Genomic DNA, 15,746 nt, shown 5'->3' with positions numbered 1-15,746 from the left:
TGGAATGATCTCCATGAACCCGAACAAAAATGCCCTCACGTAGACTTCTCCAATAATTACTTGCAGATGAAGAATATATTCTCTCCTCAGAATGCCCCTCCTTGCTGAGCCCCTTCTGCCTCGTGCATCAGCTGGATGTGCTCACTCGCGACCCTTGGGGCAGCAAGTCTGCCAAGCCACACGCTCCTCTGTGTTTCCTTTGGCAGCTTCAGCCGAGGCTGGGAATTGGTCCTACACCCTAAAGAGACACGCTTCAACAGCCAAGCAGCTCTCATGTAAGTTAAGGAGAGACATGGCTCAGCCTAGCCAGGCCAGCTCTTCTGCCAGTGTTGATGTTTCACCGAGTGAGACATGCACTTCTTTTTAATTCCCACTAAGGAGGACCCATGTCTCTGATGAAGACTGGATGGCATCCAGCTTTCTCCCAAGTGAATCCTACACCTGGCTGGGGTAGTTCAGGTGTGTGTGTGCTGCCTATCAAAATCTGTCCTCAGCTAAATAACATTTATATGACACTAGGTGACTGGAAAGTGCCTTAAAGTCATTACAATAATGACAGCCGATCCTCCTAATGAAAAGGAGATTTAATTCCATTCTTGGTAGATCTTCCTCTTCCGCAGTCCCAAGACTGCACCTGAAACACGTTGTAGACTTCCAATAAACATCGTTGGGCATGTTCTAGGGGTAAAAACCACGTTAGGTGCCCGGGGGTGTTGAGGGGTGAGTAAGAAGTTGTTCCTGCGCACAAGGTGCCACAGTCTAGTGTGAGGTTGGCTGGGGAGACAACGGACAGAAAGACCACACCAGGCAGAGTGAGCTGTGCTGGGAAAGCAGGGCCAGCAGTGCATTTATTGAGGGTTTACAGAGCGCCCGACAGTGTCCTGAGCACTTGACTGGTCTGTTCTCATTTCATCTTCCCAACCCGAGATAGGTATTGTGATTTTATCCATTTTATAGAGGAGGAAACTGAGGCACAGAGAGGTTAGGTAAATCACACAGTTAGACCATGGCAGAGCTGGGATTCAAACCACATGTTCTGACTATAGAATCAACACTCTTAACTGCTACTCTGACCCAGACAGACCTCATGGAGTGGGCAGACCTTGATTCATCCTCTTTTTTAAGGATGAGCACAAGTGACATCTTGTATGAGGTTGGGAGGGCTTTGTCTTGAGGGACCAAAAGGTTAGGCCAGACTTCTGTCAGGATCTTTCCAGACCACAAATCTGTGCCTTCCCTGCGGATAAGCTTCCTCTATCATGCAAGATCGGGAACTCCTTTGTCCCCAAGGAGCCCACTGCTTTCCCTTTCTCCATGAAAGTGACCATAATGAGGTCCGTGTGATCCTGTGAGATCTGAGAAGCTTAAGAGCAAGGCCGTTAGCTGTGCTCTGCAGCAGAGCAATACTCTCATAAAGCTGTCCCCCAGCTGCAAAAACCAGAGAGCTTGTGACTTGCTGGAACCCACACAGCAACTGCTCGGGGAAAGGCAGGCTGCACACGTCCACCCTTGAGGGCTCAGCCTGGACATGTGTTCTGCTAAGAACACACCAGCATCGTTGCTCTCCACATTCTGCCCCTTCCTAAACTCTCACTCTCCCCTCACACCACAAAGTGGCCATTTTTTCCAATCGCCAAAGGTGTTTTGGGGAATGGCAACGCTAATCAGCCAAATGGGTGGGGTGTGGAGATGCCTCTTTTCCCCTCCATTTGGAGACCCTCCAATTCTTCATTCTGACTTACTCAACAGCCTGCTGCTCTTTGTCTGTCACATCCATCCTTCATGGGCAACACTGTGCCAATTTTTAAATTTTAATTTGAAAATTTTTACCATATTTCAAAATGTCAACATGCTTTCCTGCCCCAGAAACACAGCTGGAGTGCAAACCTGGGTGGCTCGGCTCGTGCGTAGTAGAGCCCAGAATTCAAGTTGGTTTGCAAGCCTGGGAACCAACATATCTGAACCTCAGCACACATCCCAGCAATGACACTGAACGACAGATCAATCCTCCCTTCCCATGCTCAGGAGCTAGAACCACACACCTCCTATTTGGTCTGTGAGGAGAAATCTGTAGGCGTTGGGTTGAAATGGAAACAGGAGTTATTATAATAACGAGAAAACATAAATCTAAAAAGCCATTGGAGAAGAACATGTAATACTTTTAGGTGAGTTAAAACAATTAACTGTCCCCAGATGAAGGGCAAGTATCATTTGTGGCAAGCTGATTTGAGAAGGTCTGGGACGTGATATAAAACAAAACTGAAACCCACAGTGACCAAATTAATTTCTTTTTCTCTTTCCATCTTAATTTAAAAATGGTGCAAGAAATTTTCCATTTGGTGCTGGGGCATCATTAACACTTCTCTTATACTTATTAATTTTGCCTTTCAACAAAGAGAAAGCCAGCTTTGAGACTCAGCAGCTTGGCAAGCGACATTTGCTAGAATATAATACAGTGGTTGGTTTAATTTTATTGATTTTTTTTTCAGTTATCTTTTATCTATGGCAAATAATACAGTTTTATCAGTTTCTGTAGCAATCTAGAACTTTGCTTCCGTGAACCAGGCATCACGTGGAAGTTTTAAATGCAGATTCCTGGGGCCCACTCAGGATCTCCTGAATTCAGAATCTGCATTTTCACAAGGTCCCCCAGTTGATGCTGACACACTTTAAAATCTGAGAACTTAACTGTAGTTTACATTTTAAAGACACTTATTTACAAAGAAAAAGTGAATTGTTTCAAATAAAAACAGTTTGAATTAGTATGCAGATATATGACAAACCATGCTGGTTGTCCAAGAATATTTGGGAAACACTTGGGTACAGCATTTTGCCAATAAAACTAAGACCTGGGGATTCATCTCTCCAGAGACCAGTGTGCGCCACTGAACTACCGAGTACATTATCTGGGTCGAGAGGAGGGACAGTTCATTCAGTGCCAGGGCTATGGCCTTGGCCAGCAGCTTTACCCCAGACATGCCCACCAAGGCTTTAAAACATGCCTCCGTGGGACTGGACTTCCCCTCATGCCTGGCTCTTACCCATCCTGTGCTGGTGATGTTTCCCAGCTGCTCTCTGCAAGGAAATGTAAACATATGTTTTCATGTGCCAGTCAAATTCATAACACTACCTAAAAGGTAACATGAAAGTTTCTGTTGATGTTTTCTTTATGTAATTTTAGAAATAACACACTTTAAGATAAAATACTTTGCTCTTCCATTTGCATCTATAGCTTCAGTGTGACTTGCTATTTCTTGCGAAATCCACCAGCCATTTTTACAATTCTGTCATCAACAATAGTGTCACAAAGTCAGATTACAGAAAAATGCTTGATTATTAATATCTGGTTAAGCAAATAGTCACTCACATCAATGATGAATGAGGATAGCTCTGCTATGAATTTTGATTAATATTTGGATGAGTTCATTCATCAGCATTGTGAGTGATTTCTTTGTGAATCACATGATAATTTTCATATACTGGAAGAATAGTCCCTCTAATTTTTGTGCCATTCCCAGTACAATAGCTACAGACATGACCCACTTTTAAGTTTAATCTGCATTATTAACATTTTCTGCATCCCTTTCTTAAATCTGGACAATCAACAAAACAATAATTCAACCCCTGATTTGGAGTGTTTGCCAGTTTCCATGGTGTAAATACTCTCACCATGGTTGATTTCAAACTACTAACATGATGTAAATGAACACAAAGTTGGGAAGAGATGTGCTGGAGCACAGCATTATGTGTTATTTCTACCACGCAAGTACCATTGATGTAAATTACCTCAGTAGCATAGATAATGATAAAATGCAAAATAATTAGCCAGTGATGTATTTATTACCCTTTTTCATATAACTTATTTGATTGTAACTTGATATAATCTAATTTTGAATGATGGCTACATAACAACCAGATCACAAAATTCCTGAAACTTTAACACTTGGCTTTTGTGAGCTTTTAGGAGCCAGCTTCAGCTCACGGCTGCCCCTGGCCACTCTGACTCCATTTGTCTGCCAGGGTACCCCTCTCCCACACAGCCCATCTGGCCAGGCCCCGGCCCCAGAGGGAGGAAGAAAAACCGGGCTACTGATCACAGGACTTGGTGAACCATGAGGGTATTTTAGAGGGATCCACCTTCTCTTTGAGGGAGACAGCTCTAATTTGGAGGGTCTTAAGTTGAGGCATTGGTGGAATCGGCAGCATTAAGTACTGGTTGTTAAGAGCACAGCACTGGGGTCGGCTGCTGGGCTTGAATCCCAGCTCTGACCCTCAGGGCCATATGCTCCTTTTTTTTTTATTTTTTAAAATTTATTTCTTTTTGGCTATGTTGGGTCTTCATTGCTGCACGCGGGCTTTCTAGTTGCGGCGAGCAGGGGCTACCCTTCATTGCAGTGCGTGGGCTTCTCACTGTGGTGGCTTCTCTTGTTGCGGAGCACGGGCTCTAGGCTCGTGGGCTTCAGTAGTTGCAGCACATAAGCTCAGTAGTTGTGGCTCACAGGCTTAGTTGCTGCGTGGCATGTGGGATCTTCCTGGACCAGGGCTCAAATCTGTGTCCCCTGCATTGCAGGCGGATTCTTAACTACCGAGCCACCAGGGAAGTCCACAAATGCCTACGTTTTTGATTCAGCAGTTCCACTACAGGAATTTACCCCTCAGAGATCCTCCCATGTATGGAAAATGAGGGACTGCATCATTGTTCATAATAAGCCAAGACTGGAAACAAGCTAAGTGTCCATCAGTGGGGAACTTCCAAATAATCATAGTACTTCCAAGCAAGGCATTACCATGCAGCCCTTAAAAAAAATGTAAGTGATCTATATATACTGCTATAGAAAAATTTCTAAAAATATGTTAAGTACCAAAGCAAGGAGGGATGCTCATATGCATTTATTTATAAATATATGAAATATTTCTGGAAGGAGATATGAGAAACTAGAAACAGGAGAACAAAGTAAGTAGGGCACAGGAAGAAAAGGAGACTTTCTACTATATATCCTTTAGAAAATCTTTTGAATTTTATTCCATTTGTATGCATTATATGTTCAAATTAAATAAATGTTGGAATACAAGCTGGTGTGAGCGCCAATAGAAAAAGAGCGATTTTTAAATCAAATGGCTGTTTCCTCTGAGTTAGAGGCTGCAGAGTGGTGACTGGAGAAGATAAGAGGGAAGGACGGGTTCAGGCCCCGGTTCCCCCTGCTCACCCCTGCCTCTCCACAGCAACAGACGGAGGTGGCCCGCAGGGCCCAGACCCAGGAAGAGAAGCTGGCTGCTGCCCTCAGGGTGGAGGTGCACAACACTTCCTGCCAAATCCAGAGCCTGCAGGCTGAGACGGAATCCTTACGGGCCCTGGTGAGTGCGCCAGGAAGAGCCTTGGCCTTTCCTGCGTGAAGTTTTACTCTCAACTGTCTAACTGTAGTCATATGGGTTTCCCATCTCACAGCACATGAGTTTTGAGGCCTGCAAAGGATCAACCGATACCAAATGACAAATGTAGTAGACACAGTTAGTGCCCCAGTGAAATCCCCTTCACCAGGCTGCTGCCATGACTGTTGGCTGCTGACGCCACAGATGCCCAGAGACTTGCCCTCTGCCAAAAAGAAGACCTGGCCTAGGATGGTAGGCGTGCCCCCCCAGTCCTCAGCCATTGGCCAATGACTGACTGACAGTGGGGTTTAAAAGCCCAGACCACTTGCTTCAAAGTGGACTCTGCTCTGTGTTGTAATCCACACTCCAGAGCTCTCCAAGGGGTCAGGCTGTAGCCACAGTCCAGCCAAGACCACCTCCTGGCTTAACACTTTACATTGCCCTGAGCTGCTTTCCTTCTCCCCCTTTTCCTGAAAGGAACTCCTTAATTATTGGCATGTACCAGGATCCCTGTGTCTGGCTGTGCTTCTGGGGAACCCAAGCAAAACTAGTAAGCTAGCTAGCTCTTCAGACTCACTGTGGTTTGTGGACGGATCTCTTGCATTATTAATTATTAGTTAAAATGATTATTAATAATACAGTAATCCACCTTCTGATCTCTGGAGTGGACTGAAGTTCTGTTAGGGTCAAGCACGGCTCCTCCTGGATGCCTCCAGGGGGCCATGTGTACTGAATCAAACCACAGGTGTTCGTACACACCAGAGTGCACGAAGGTGTTGGGTTGTATAATCCCTGTGCAGCTGAGGTAGTCTGGACGTCGTTGAGGCCCAAGAAGCCCCTCTCTCCCAACAGCCTCAAGTCCTGGGCTATTTGGGTACTCATTCTTCCACCCGCCCCATACACCTCATCTCAGTATTGCCACCCATGACAGCTCCATCACAAACCGCCAGCCCCACCTCCTGCTTTAGCCACAGCCTGCCACCAAGTTAGCTCAAGTATTTGCTCTAGTTGGTTCCCCTCAGAAACAACTTTTCCTCTGCCTACTGCCAAGATCATCCCATCACCCCCAGTTCCCTTCCTTCAAGGGTCTTCAGTTCACTTGGTCCGTTGTCCTCGGCAACAAGGTCACATGGTGCCCAGTCGGCTCAGGGAAGATGCTCAGTCTTGCTACAACATGACACACGTCTCATTGCTCCACTTTTCTCCAAGTCGTCCTCTGATGGGATCTGGGTCAGTGCAAGGGGGTGTGAGGAAAGGATCTGAGGTGAGAAAGATCAGGAAACTACAGCCTAAATCACTGCTACTTTAACTAAAAAGTTGTCTGAAAGAGATTGCGTTGTTCAGTGTTATGTGGATTTTATGCTAATCACTTTTATTCACCTGCCATAACCCTTGATAAACATCCTAATGTCGGGAATGCAGTTGCTTTAGACACAGTTAAGAGGTTGCCATTTCTCCCCCAGATGTCCTCGTGGCTGCCAAAATTACAACTCTTCTGGTGATAGAAAGTTCCAGGCAAAAGGTGAGGGATGTATCCTCAAGCCACATCATCAAAAACAAAGCCTGGAGAAATTGCAGCCTAAGTAGCTGGTGCACATCACCCAGCTCATACTGCACACACATGTATTGGGAGCCTACTACGTGCTGAGCCCTCCCTTAGACTTGGGAGAGGCCATCAAGAATTATATGTTTCCTGTCTTCTAAACGCTCATCACCTGATTGGTAAAAGAAAACCAGTACACAAATGACAGAAAAAAGCAGGGATACTTCCTGTGTTCCCCAGAGCGGATGCTCCAGCAGTCTCCATCCTCACACGCCCCCAGCCCGCCCTTAGCTCTGCCCCTTGGCAGATGCTGTCACCAGCACTGTTCTGCAGAGAAGATGAATGTCCTCCAACTTGCGGTCTCTGGCTTCCATTTCCCACCTCAAAATATCTCTGAAGCTTTATCCACCCTCTCCTCCCTTCAATAGACTCCACCTGTCCCCTGTTGCACCATCTGGGCCATTCCTCTATCTACTGTCCCCTCTCTCCTGCTTTATCAGTGTCCCCACCGCCTGGAATTGCCTGTGGGTAAAATAGAAAGTCTTCCTTTGCCAGACCTTCCAATACCACCCAACTCCGGCTTCATTTTAATGCCCAGAACTCAGCCTTTGCTTTCCTACACTTGAGCCCTTGGATATGTTCTCCCATGTCTAGAAGGAGACTCCTCCCCCGACTCTGCCTCCTCTACCTGCTCCTGTCATCCACACCGTGGGCACAGGTGAGGTGGAGCTCACCGAAGTGCCACACCCACCGTGAAGCCTAGACCCTGACTCCAGAGCTGGGGTGATCCCTCCCACCTGCCACCCACTCACACTCAGAGCCCCTGGTTCATGTGGTTATATCAGCTCATGCACTGAACTCACATTAACTCCTGGAGGGCAGGGACCATGTCTAAGTAGTTTTATGTCCCCAAAGCACTTGGTACAGTGCCCAAAACACAATTTCTTCAAAGTGATAGAAACAGTAATAAGAGCATGCTCACCTGCAATCTCTCATCAGAGCTTCATGGAAACATTAAGTAGGGTAGACTGTGACTGCATCCCATTTTGCCGAAGAGAAAACTGTGGTTCAGGGATTTGCCCACTAACACGAGTCATAAGTAGAGAGCAGAGCTCTCTGGCTCTATCATGCACTAGACAGTGGCTGTCCTGTGGAGTTCGGGACGGACACTCAGACCCTGGAGTCTTGAATCCTGGCTCCTCTACTCACTAGCTGTGTGACCTCCCGAAGATGCCGTTTTCTCCCTTGTACAGTGAGGATCTATTTTGGTTATCACATCCATCTGCTGTGTTAGTGGCTTAGGACAACAGGAAATCATTTGTTCATTTATTCAGCAATTTAGGGAGCACTCAGCAGAGATGGCTTTTCTCCATCCCATGTGGCATCTGCTGGGGCTGGAATGCCCAAGAATGGCTGCTTCAGCTCACATGCCCAATGCCTCAGCTCTGCATCTCTTTTTCTCTCTCCACGTGGCCTCTGCACGTACCTAGCTTTGACTTCCTCGTATCATGGCAGTCTTACATTGTTGGACATGGCATTTGGCTTCCCTCAGAGGGTGCACACAGAACGTACCAGGCCTCTTAACACCTGGGCTTGAAAGTCCCCGAATATCATTTATGCAGCATTCTGTTGTCAAAGCAGTCACAGACCAGCCCAGATTCCACAGGAATCTGCCTCTTGATGAGACAGTGGCAAAATCACGGAGAGAAAGTGCAGGTGGGTTGGAGATCATTGTTGCAGCTGCCTTTGGAAACGTGATCAACCACTGAACCATCATAGAATTTTCCTCATAAAGTCATTGGCATGATTAACTAGATAATGCAGGTCAAGCCCTTAGCACCATGCCCGGCACAGAGTCAATAAATGGTATCTGTTATTAATTATCATTATAAAATTATTATTATAACCTCTAGTATAGTAGCCCCAAGTTGGCATCATCTGATCACCACACCTAAACCCCATGGTCCTGACTATTGGAACAAATAGGACAAGAACTCACCCCCCAACCAGAAGATGGAGCAGTGACGTGCTGGCTGGGCTCGGAACCCAGGATGGGCTGCCTCTGTCCCCTGTGGCTCTAGTAGATCAGAGTTCTGGTCGCTGGGCCTTGCAGGCAAGGTCAGGAACACAGATGAGCCAGAACAGGTAGCACACACGTCTACGGCTTTCCGACATGGCAGAGTTCATCCAGCCATCCTGCTACCCTCAGTCACAGCAACCTGTGCACACACAGGCCCTCAAAGCTATGTAAGTCTCAGATAGCCGAGCTGGTGACATTTTCAGCTCCTTTGCCAACAAGGCACTGTTTATAGCGGCAGCCAGGCATCAATAATGGTGTCTGAGGGCCCCTGAGCTCTGTGTTCAGTCAACTCAGACCAGGAATGGAATTCAGCCCAGAAATCACAGAAGGTCACTATTTTACTTTCCGGAGGGCTTAACAATTTAAGGAAGTCCCTTCAGATCTCTAGAGACAAGAGTAAGCATGCTTTTGTGATCTCAGTTTGCTTGCTGGTGCTGTGTCGTGAGTGGGCCGGGGCAGGAGACCCACAGCAGTGGCTGATCATAGAGACTCAAGCACAGGCATCTCTGTGAGAACCAGGTCAAGATGTCAGGGACATAGGCGCAGAAGCTTGACTTGGACTCTAAGGGTGGAATGGAAAAGACGTGGCACCTCTGATAGGTGTTCCCATGAACCCACCTTGGGCAGTGGGTCCTAAGTCTTCAGCGAAAAACCCCAAGCCACATGGAAAAGTCACCACGTACACAGGGCAAAAACTATAGACAGGTGATCCAAACCTGATTCCATGAAAGCTTTTTCCAAATCACAGATGTTACAGGTCCAATGTCAACAACCACCACTCACAAACCAAGCAGTTCCCTGATAAACAAAGGGAGAAAACCCAGAGAGGTTGGAACGAATGATTCTCAAAGTCCAGGTGACCATTTCTGCATCCTCACTGCCATGGAGGGGTTTTCAGATCTCACCAGCAAAATAATAACCAGACCAGACACTGATCTAGATTTATTTCCACTAATCACATTTTGCCACCTGTAGACATACCTAGGATGGGAATCTGACTCAACTTCCTCATATCCTATGGAAATGGGAAGATTTAAATAAGATAATATGGTGGCCCCTGCTTAACAGCAGCCATGATTCAAGATGACATCATGACCAAGAGTCTTCTATTTCAGCCACAGTGGTCAAAAAAGGGTATAGAAACTTGTTTCATCAAGACTTGACTCAGTCCAATTTAGAAAGATATTTATTTGTTTCTTATGTGTTATATAAAATAAAAAGCCAGATGCTAAATTATAGAACTACATAATTACTACTACTAAAAGATGTTAAAGAGAGGGGCATACCATTTTTTTATTGGTCAGCCCTACAGTTTGCAGGGCTTGGTATATGGGAAGATGAGAAGAAAGTTTCAGTCCAGTGGGGAGACAGATAGGGCAATAAGTGCACCATAATAAAACTGCTGTCACTTGGGCAACACACACACACACCCCTATTCTGTGCCAGGCCCTGTCCTGTCGCTGGGGTTACAGAGACTAGGTTCCTGCTCTCAAAGAGCTCAGCATCTGCTAGAGCAGACACGCCCCTAAGAAGCTCAGCCCGCTATGATAAGTTCAAGGGCATGCACGTGCTTGGGTAGCTGCGAAACCCAGAGGAGGGACACCCTAACCCAGCCTGGTGGTGTCAGAGGCAAGAGGGCATCAAGGAAGTCTTCCTAGGAGATGTAACCCTTGAGCTTGGACGTGGGGTGAATAGGAGTCAGCCAGGTGAGGAGAAGGGGAGATACAAGCCCAGATTTGGACTTTAGACAGCACACTGTGGCTGCTGTGGGGGGATACAGAGGGAGAGGAACCACAGGCAGGGAGATGAGCTAGGAGGCCATGGAGGTTACCCCAGGTGAGAGGTGATAAGAATCGATCTGGGGCATTGGTGGCTGGACAAGAGGGGGCACGTATGGGAAAATGTTTCCGAATGTACAAGAGGTAGGACTCAGTAATGACTGAATTTGGGAGGGAAGCAGGATCAGGGCCATATCTTTCCCCGGTTTGTATCTCATGTGGGTTCACCAGCTGGAGCACAGGAGAGGGGGGGCCAGCAGGTTCCAAAGGAAGCCGATGGCTCCATTTCGGACACCTTGATTTGAATAGGGCCCATGGCCTGCATATATTTCCGGTAAGAACCTCAGTACCGAGTCTGCTTGGGGGAGAGATCTGTGCTGGACGCATCAACACAGGAGTCATCCACAGAGATGACCAAGCTGCGAGTGGAGTAGAGACCAACCTGCACAGCACAGCTCAGGTAGAGGAGGGGGCGAATGGGCAGCAAGGGGCAGAGGAACTAGCAAGATGTGCTACTAAAACACTAAAAAACCACAGTGAGTGTGTAGAGGCCAGAGACATTTGTTCTGACTGTGGGAATCTGGGAGGAATGCAGGAGGCGGTGGCGGTTCACGAAGAAAAAACACCTGCAAACTGCCTCGTGTGTGTGTGTGTGTGTGTGTGTGTGTGTGTGTGTGTGTGTGTGAGAATCTCTCTCTCTCTCTCTCTCTCTCTCTCTCACTTGTCCTCTCTCATTCTCTCTCTCACTCATCTGCCTCTTCTCTCATCATTCTCTCTCATCCGGCTCTCCGGTTCCTGTCTCTCTCCCCCTCCTTCTTCCTCTTCTCCCTCCCCACCTCCACCCCTGTTGGAAGGATCAGTGAATCAGACTAAGCAAGACTCTGGCCTCCCCAGGAGGATTCATTACTTCCCCACTGAGCCACGTCAGCCTGTCAAGGTCATCGTCCTGGGAGAAACAGAAAGACCAGGCCGATGCCAGCCCCTCCCACTGCTCTGTCCATCTCCCTCTTCCAAGGCCCTGCCCATCGGCCTTGGGTCTGGACCATATTCCCTCTCTTGTAGAAACGAGGCCTGGAGAACACCTTGCACGATGCCAAGCACTGGCACGACATCGAGCTGCAGAACCTGGGCGCCGTGGTCAGCAGGCTGGAGGCGGAGCTCAGGGAGATGCGCACAGAGGCAGAGCAGCATCTGCAGGCCCGCGAGCACCTGCTGGCACACAAGTGCCAGATGCAGCGGGACGTGGCATCCTACCATGCGCTGCTGGACCGCGAGGAGAGCAGGTGCGTCTCTGCTCGGCTTTGTTAGGAAAGGAGTAGATACTCTTGGGTTTAAACTAGACACTTTTTCAAACAATATAGAAGTAATTAGTGTAAAAAGGAGAAATCACCTCCCAAACTTCCCAACACCCAGCCCCACTCCCACAGCCTGTGTCCTTCCAGGATTTTTCTATTCATGTATATGCAAATATATAGACAAAAATATATTATGTACTTATGTATGTATACGTATATGTGTGGATGTTTGTATGCATTCATAGATGCAGACATACAGCCACACACCACAGACATACCTATATGTGTTCATGCATACTTCCTACCATACATGGTGGCAGTTAGGAGTGCTTTCAGCTGCCTGTAATAAAACCTAATTAGTGTAGCTATAAACTAATGCTCGTGAAACTTTAATATGCACTCAAAACATGCCAAGCCTGGGCATCTTTTTAAAATGCAGATTCTATTTCCGAAGGTCTGAGGTGGGGCCTGAAATTCTGCATTTCTGACAAAACTCTCAGGTGACGCCTATACTGCTGGTCCACAGACCACACTTTGAGCAGCAAGGGCATAAACCATGTTTACCTAAGAGTTCCAGAAATGAGGTAGGCCAGGCTGCTCCGTGATGTCAGTCAGGTCCCAAGCTCATTTCATCCTTCTGATACACCATCCCTGTCTTCATCTTTGTCACCCCCAATTGCCAAATGCCTACCACAGCTCCAGACATCATAACAAGACATCATGCATGGCCAGAAAAGGGGAGGCAAGAGGAAACAGCAGAAAGGCTTTTCCCTGTATGGCTCACTCCTGTTTTCAGCGAAGGAAAAATGTTTTGGGGAGGCTCCAACAGACTTTTCCTTCTATCTCACATGACCAGACCTACCTGCAAGGGATGCTGGGAAAGCAACTATTTAGCTTTTCCAGCCTCCATACTGGAGAGAGGCAACAGGTTGGGAATGGCATGTATACGTCTATGTATATATATGTGTGTATGTGGTATATATACATATATGTATACACATATATGTGTATACACATACATATGTAGTCTTTTTTTAATGGGTAAGGATTCCTGTGGCATATGCATGAGTCTTGGGGCTTAGCTTCCTTGCCAGCTTTTTAAGGAAATTGAAGCCTTTATCACAATTCTGTATCGTCATATTGCCCTCCAAGGTCCCTTCTGTGGCATACATTGAATGAGGAAGAGAATACATAGTAGAATAGCAGCTCTAAGAGACAACTTATCAATTACGTAGTACAACCCCTCCTGATTCCAGAGAGAATAAGAAGGCCAGAGCAGAAAAGGATTTGCCAGTGATCAAAATAGGAGGAAGAGGCAGAGCTCGACCAGAGCCTGGGTCTCCTGGGTCTCCAGTGTGCTCTGTACCATCCCTTTCTCAGAAGGCAAGAGGGCCACCTGGAAGCAACCTAACCCTTGCTCTTTCAAACAAAAACATGTCATCCAGCTCCTTTCCAGCTGTCTTTTTATTGGACTGATTTCTGTTGATTATAAAAGCTAGATGTTTGTAACAAAGCGAATTTTTTCAGATGCCTATGAATATCTGACTACACAAAACCGTATTAAACAAATCCAAAAAGTAACAAGATAGACTGAATTTACTTCAAGAATATAAGGACTCCATCCAGTGAGTGCCTGCTATGTGCCAGCACAGTCTTAAGCTCTATGTTATCGTCATTTCTCCACAAAACCCTGCCAGAACTACATCATTATCCCCACTTTACAGCCAGGAAACGAAACCTCAGAGAGCTTCAATCATTTGCCCAAGGTCACACAGCTAACTACCATGGAGGTGGGATTTGAAAGCCAAACTGTCTTGTTCCAAAGGCCAAATTCTTTCCATGAGACACCTGCCTTTCGTATAATTCTGTTGTGATTTCTTTACTAATTTTCATCATCCATTGCTTGTCTCACTCAAATGTGTTTTTTGGGTTTTGTTTGTTTGTTTCAGCTAATGGAGAAACACCCTCTTTTCATGAAGAAAATGCTACCTTCCTCACCGAGTGACCAGCGAAGTTCCTTGAGGAGTCCCCACCCCCTCACACCCCACAACCCGCATCTTCCCTCACCCTCCTCACCCCCATCCCAAGCTGGATTCCCTGCTGGATTCCCCAGCTGGCTCAGCTTGAGCTGAAAAGCTTCCTGGAAGTGGAGAGTGTCCTGCTGCCTGAATTCAAATAGTCTGTAGCTTGAGCAACCTCCCTTGCCCCTCTCCAAATAAATGCTTCATGTGTGGCTTCCAGTCTGCCCACCTTGTTCAATCCACTGTCGGATGGAGATGGATATCACTTTACCTGCCTGGCCTTTCCTCATGGGGCCATTCTTAAAGGCTTCTGGAAGGGTCCCTGAGCGTAACGCCATCTTCCTTGTTGTTCAAGGGTCAGCTGCTCTTGGGTTTATCAACATAAATGTGCTTCTTGGGCAAGAGTTGTGCTCGTGGCAGGCAAGATTGCCACCACTGGAGGCAAAAACAATGTTCTTGCTACAGAGGGGGTCTGTGTGTATCATAACCACAGGCATCACAAAGTATTTGGGTGTCTTTAACGTGCTCTTCGTGGGTAGTAATGCACAGACACATCCACTTCCCTGCTGTTGTCAGAGCACTTCTCGATCAGCTTAAATGGAGCTTCAGTTTAAATCTGTGGGGGATGAATTAGGCTGTGGTTGCCTACACTTGCAGCCTCAGAATATACTTCAAGGGTCCTTCCCCAGCCCTCTCAGGGCCCAGGCCAGCCAAATATAGTTCATGAATCCGCCACATACCCAGCCAAGACCCCCCGGCCTTCTGATTAAAACTGAAACCACCACCTGTGTCCTAGCGCAGTCTCGCATGCCTCCAAAACCACACACACGCAGCCCAGACTTAAGTTCTCAATTCTTCCCCCAAGCTTCTGTCAGTCCACCTGTCACACAGAACTGCAGACCAGAATATCCAAGCTGAGTCTCTGTCCTCATGTAAGCTGCTAATCCAGACAGAACGATGTGTCCAATATGGGCACATTGGAAGACACCCTCCCTCAGTACCTGGGCTTCCAAATAGCTAAGGCCGACATAAACAAATGAAATCTTATTTACTCTTAAGAAAGCTGGAAAGAGAAGCAAGGCAAGACATTAGGTCTCCCGGTTGAAATTGCTCCAGCTGCTTTCCCTTTTTGGCTTCCAGGATCAAAGAAATTGTAATAATAAGTCCCGTGGGCAGGACAGCTATTTACAGTTTGTATGGCACCTTCGCACAATTCCCTCTGTTGTCTGAGGCACAGAAATCATCAAGACACCACCTAATGCTGCATTTCAGCAAAGCACCAATCCCCTCTGCAGCTGCACACCCCAGGGGTGCCCACGACTGAAACACTGGGTACCAGGGCCTCCCCAGAAGAGAGAGTGTGCGCCTGGCTATATCAAATGCCCATTCACTGAGGTCTGTTTCTTTTCTTTCTTGCTTGTTACAGTGAATTTTTGCCCCCCAGCCAAGACCTGAATCCCTAACCTAAACACAGCTGGAGGGCCTCAGAAGGAGGTACTTCTGTGTCTGAATGGCTGTGCATTTTCCAGAACCTGGAAGCTGTCTCAGCCACGGGAGGAAGGGGAGAATGGATTTGCACACCCTCCTGAGTTTCCACCAGACGCACGCTGTGCCGGACCGCACACACTTGGTCTCCTTGGTTCCGTAATCTCAAAGAGC

General features: G+C 47.1%; 1 protein-coding gene across 1 annotated transcript in view; it reads left to right on the top strand.

The window, feature by feature from the left end:
• Nucleotides 1-14,306, top strand: part of BFSP2 (beaded filament structural protein 2) — a 73,539-nt gene extending 59,233 nt beyond the window's left edge. Inside the window, exons 5-7 of the mRNA XM_022582472.2 lie at nucleotides 5,224-5,355; nucleotides 11,834-12,054; nucleotides 14,016-14,306. Coding sequence (XP_022438180.1) covers nucleotides 5,224-5,355; nucleotides 11,834-12,054; nucleotides 14,016-14,019 — 357 coding nt within the window. The 3' untranslated portion in view covers nucleotides 14,020-14,306. The remainder of the gene's footprint in view (nucleotides 1-5,223; nucleotides 5,356-11,833; nucleotides 12,055-14,015) is intronic.
• Nucleotides 14,307-15,746: the final 1,440 nt, after the last annotated feature.

Source organism: Delphinapterus leucas, chromosome 4 (genome assembly GCF_059928025.1).
Source record: "Delphinapterus leucas isolate spDelLeu-1000000601 "Yukka" chromosome 4, BTC_Dleu_Yukka2, whole genome shotgun sequence".
Lineage (NCBI taxonomy): Eukaryota > Metazoa > Chordata > Mammalia > Artiodactyla > Monodontidae > Delphinapterus > Delphinapterus leucas.
This window is presented reverse-complemented; position numbering and strand designations above follow the sequence as displayed.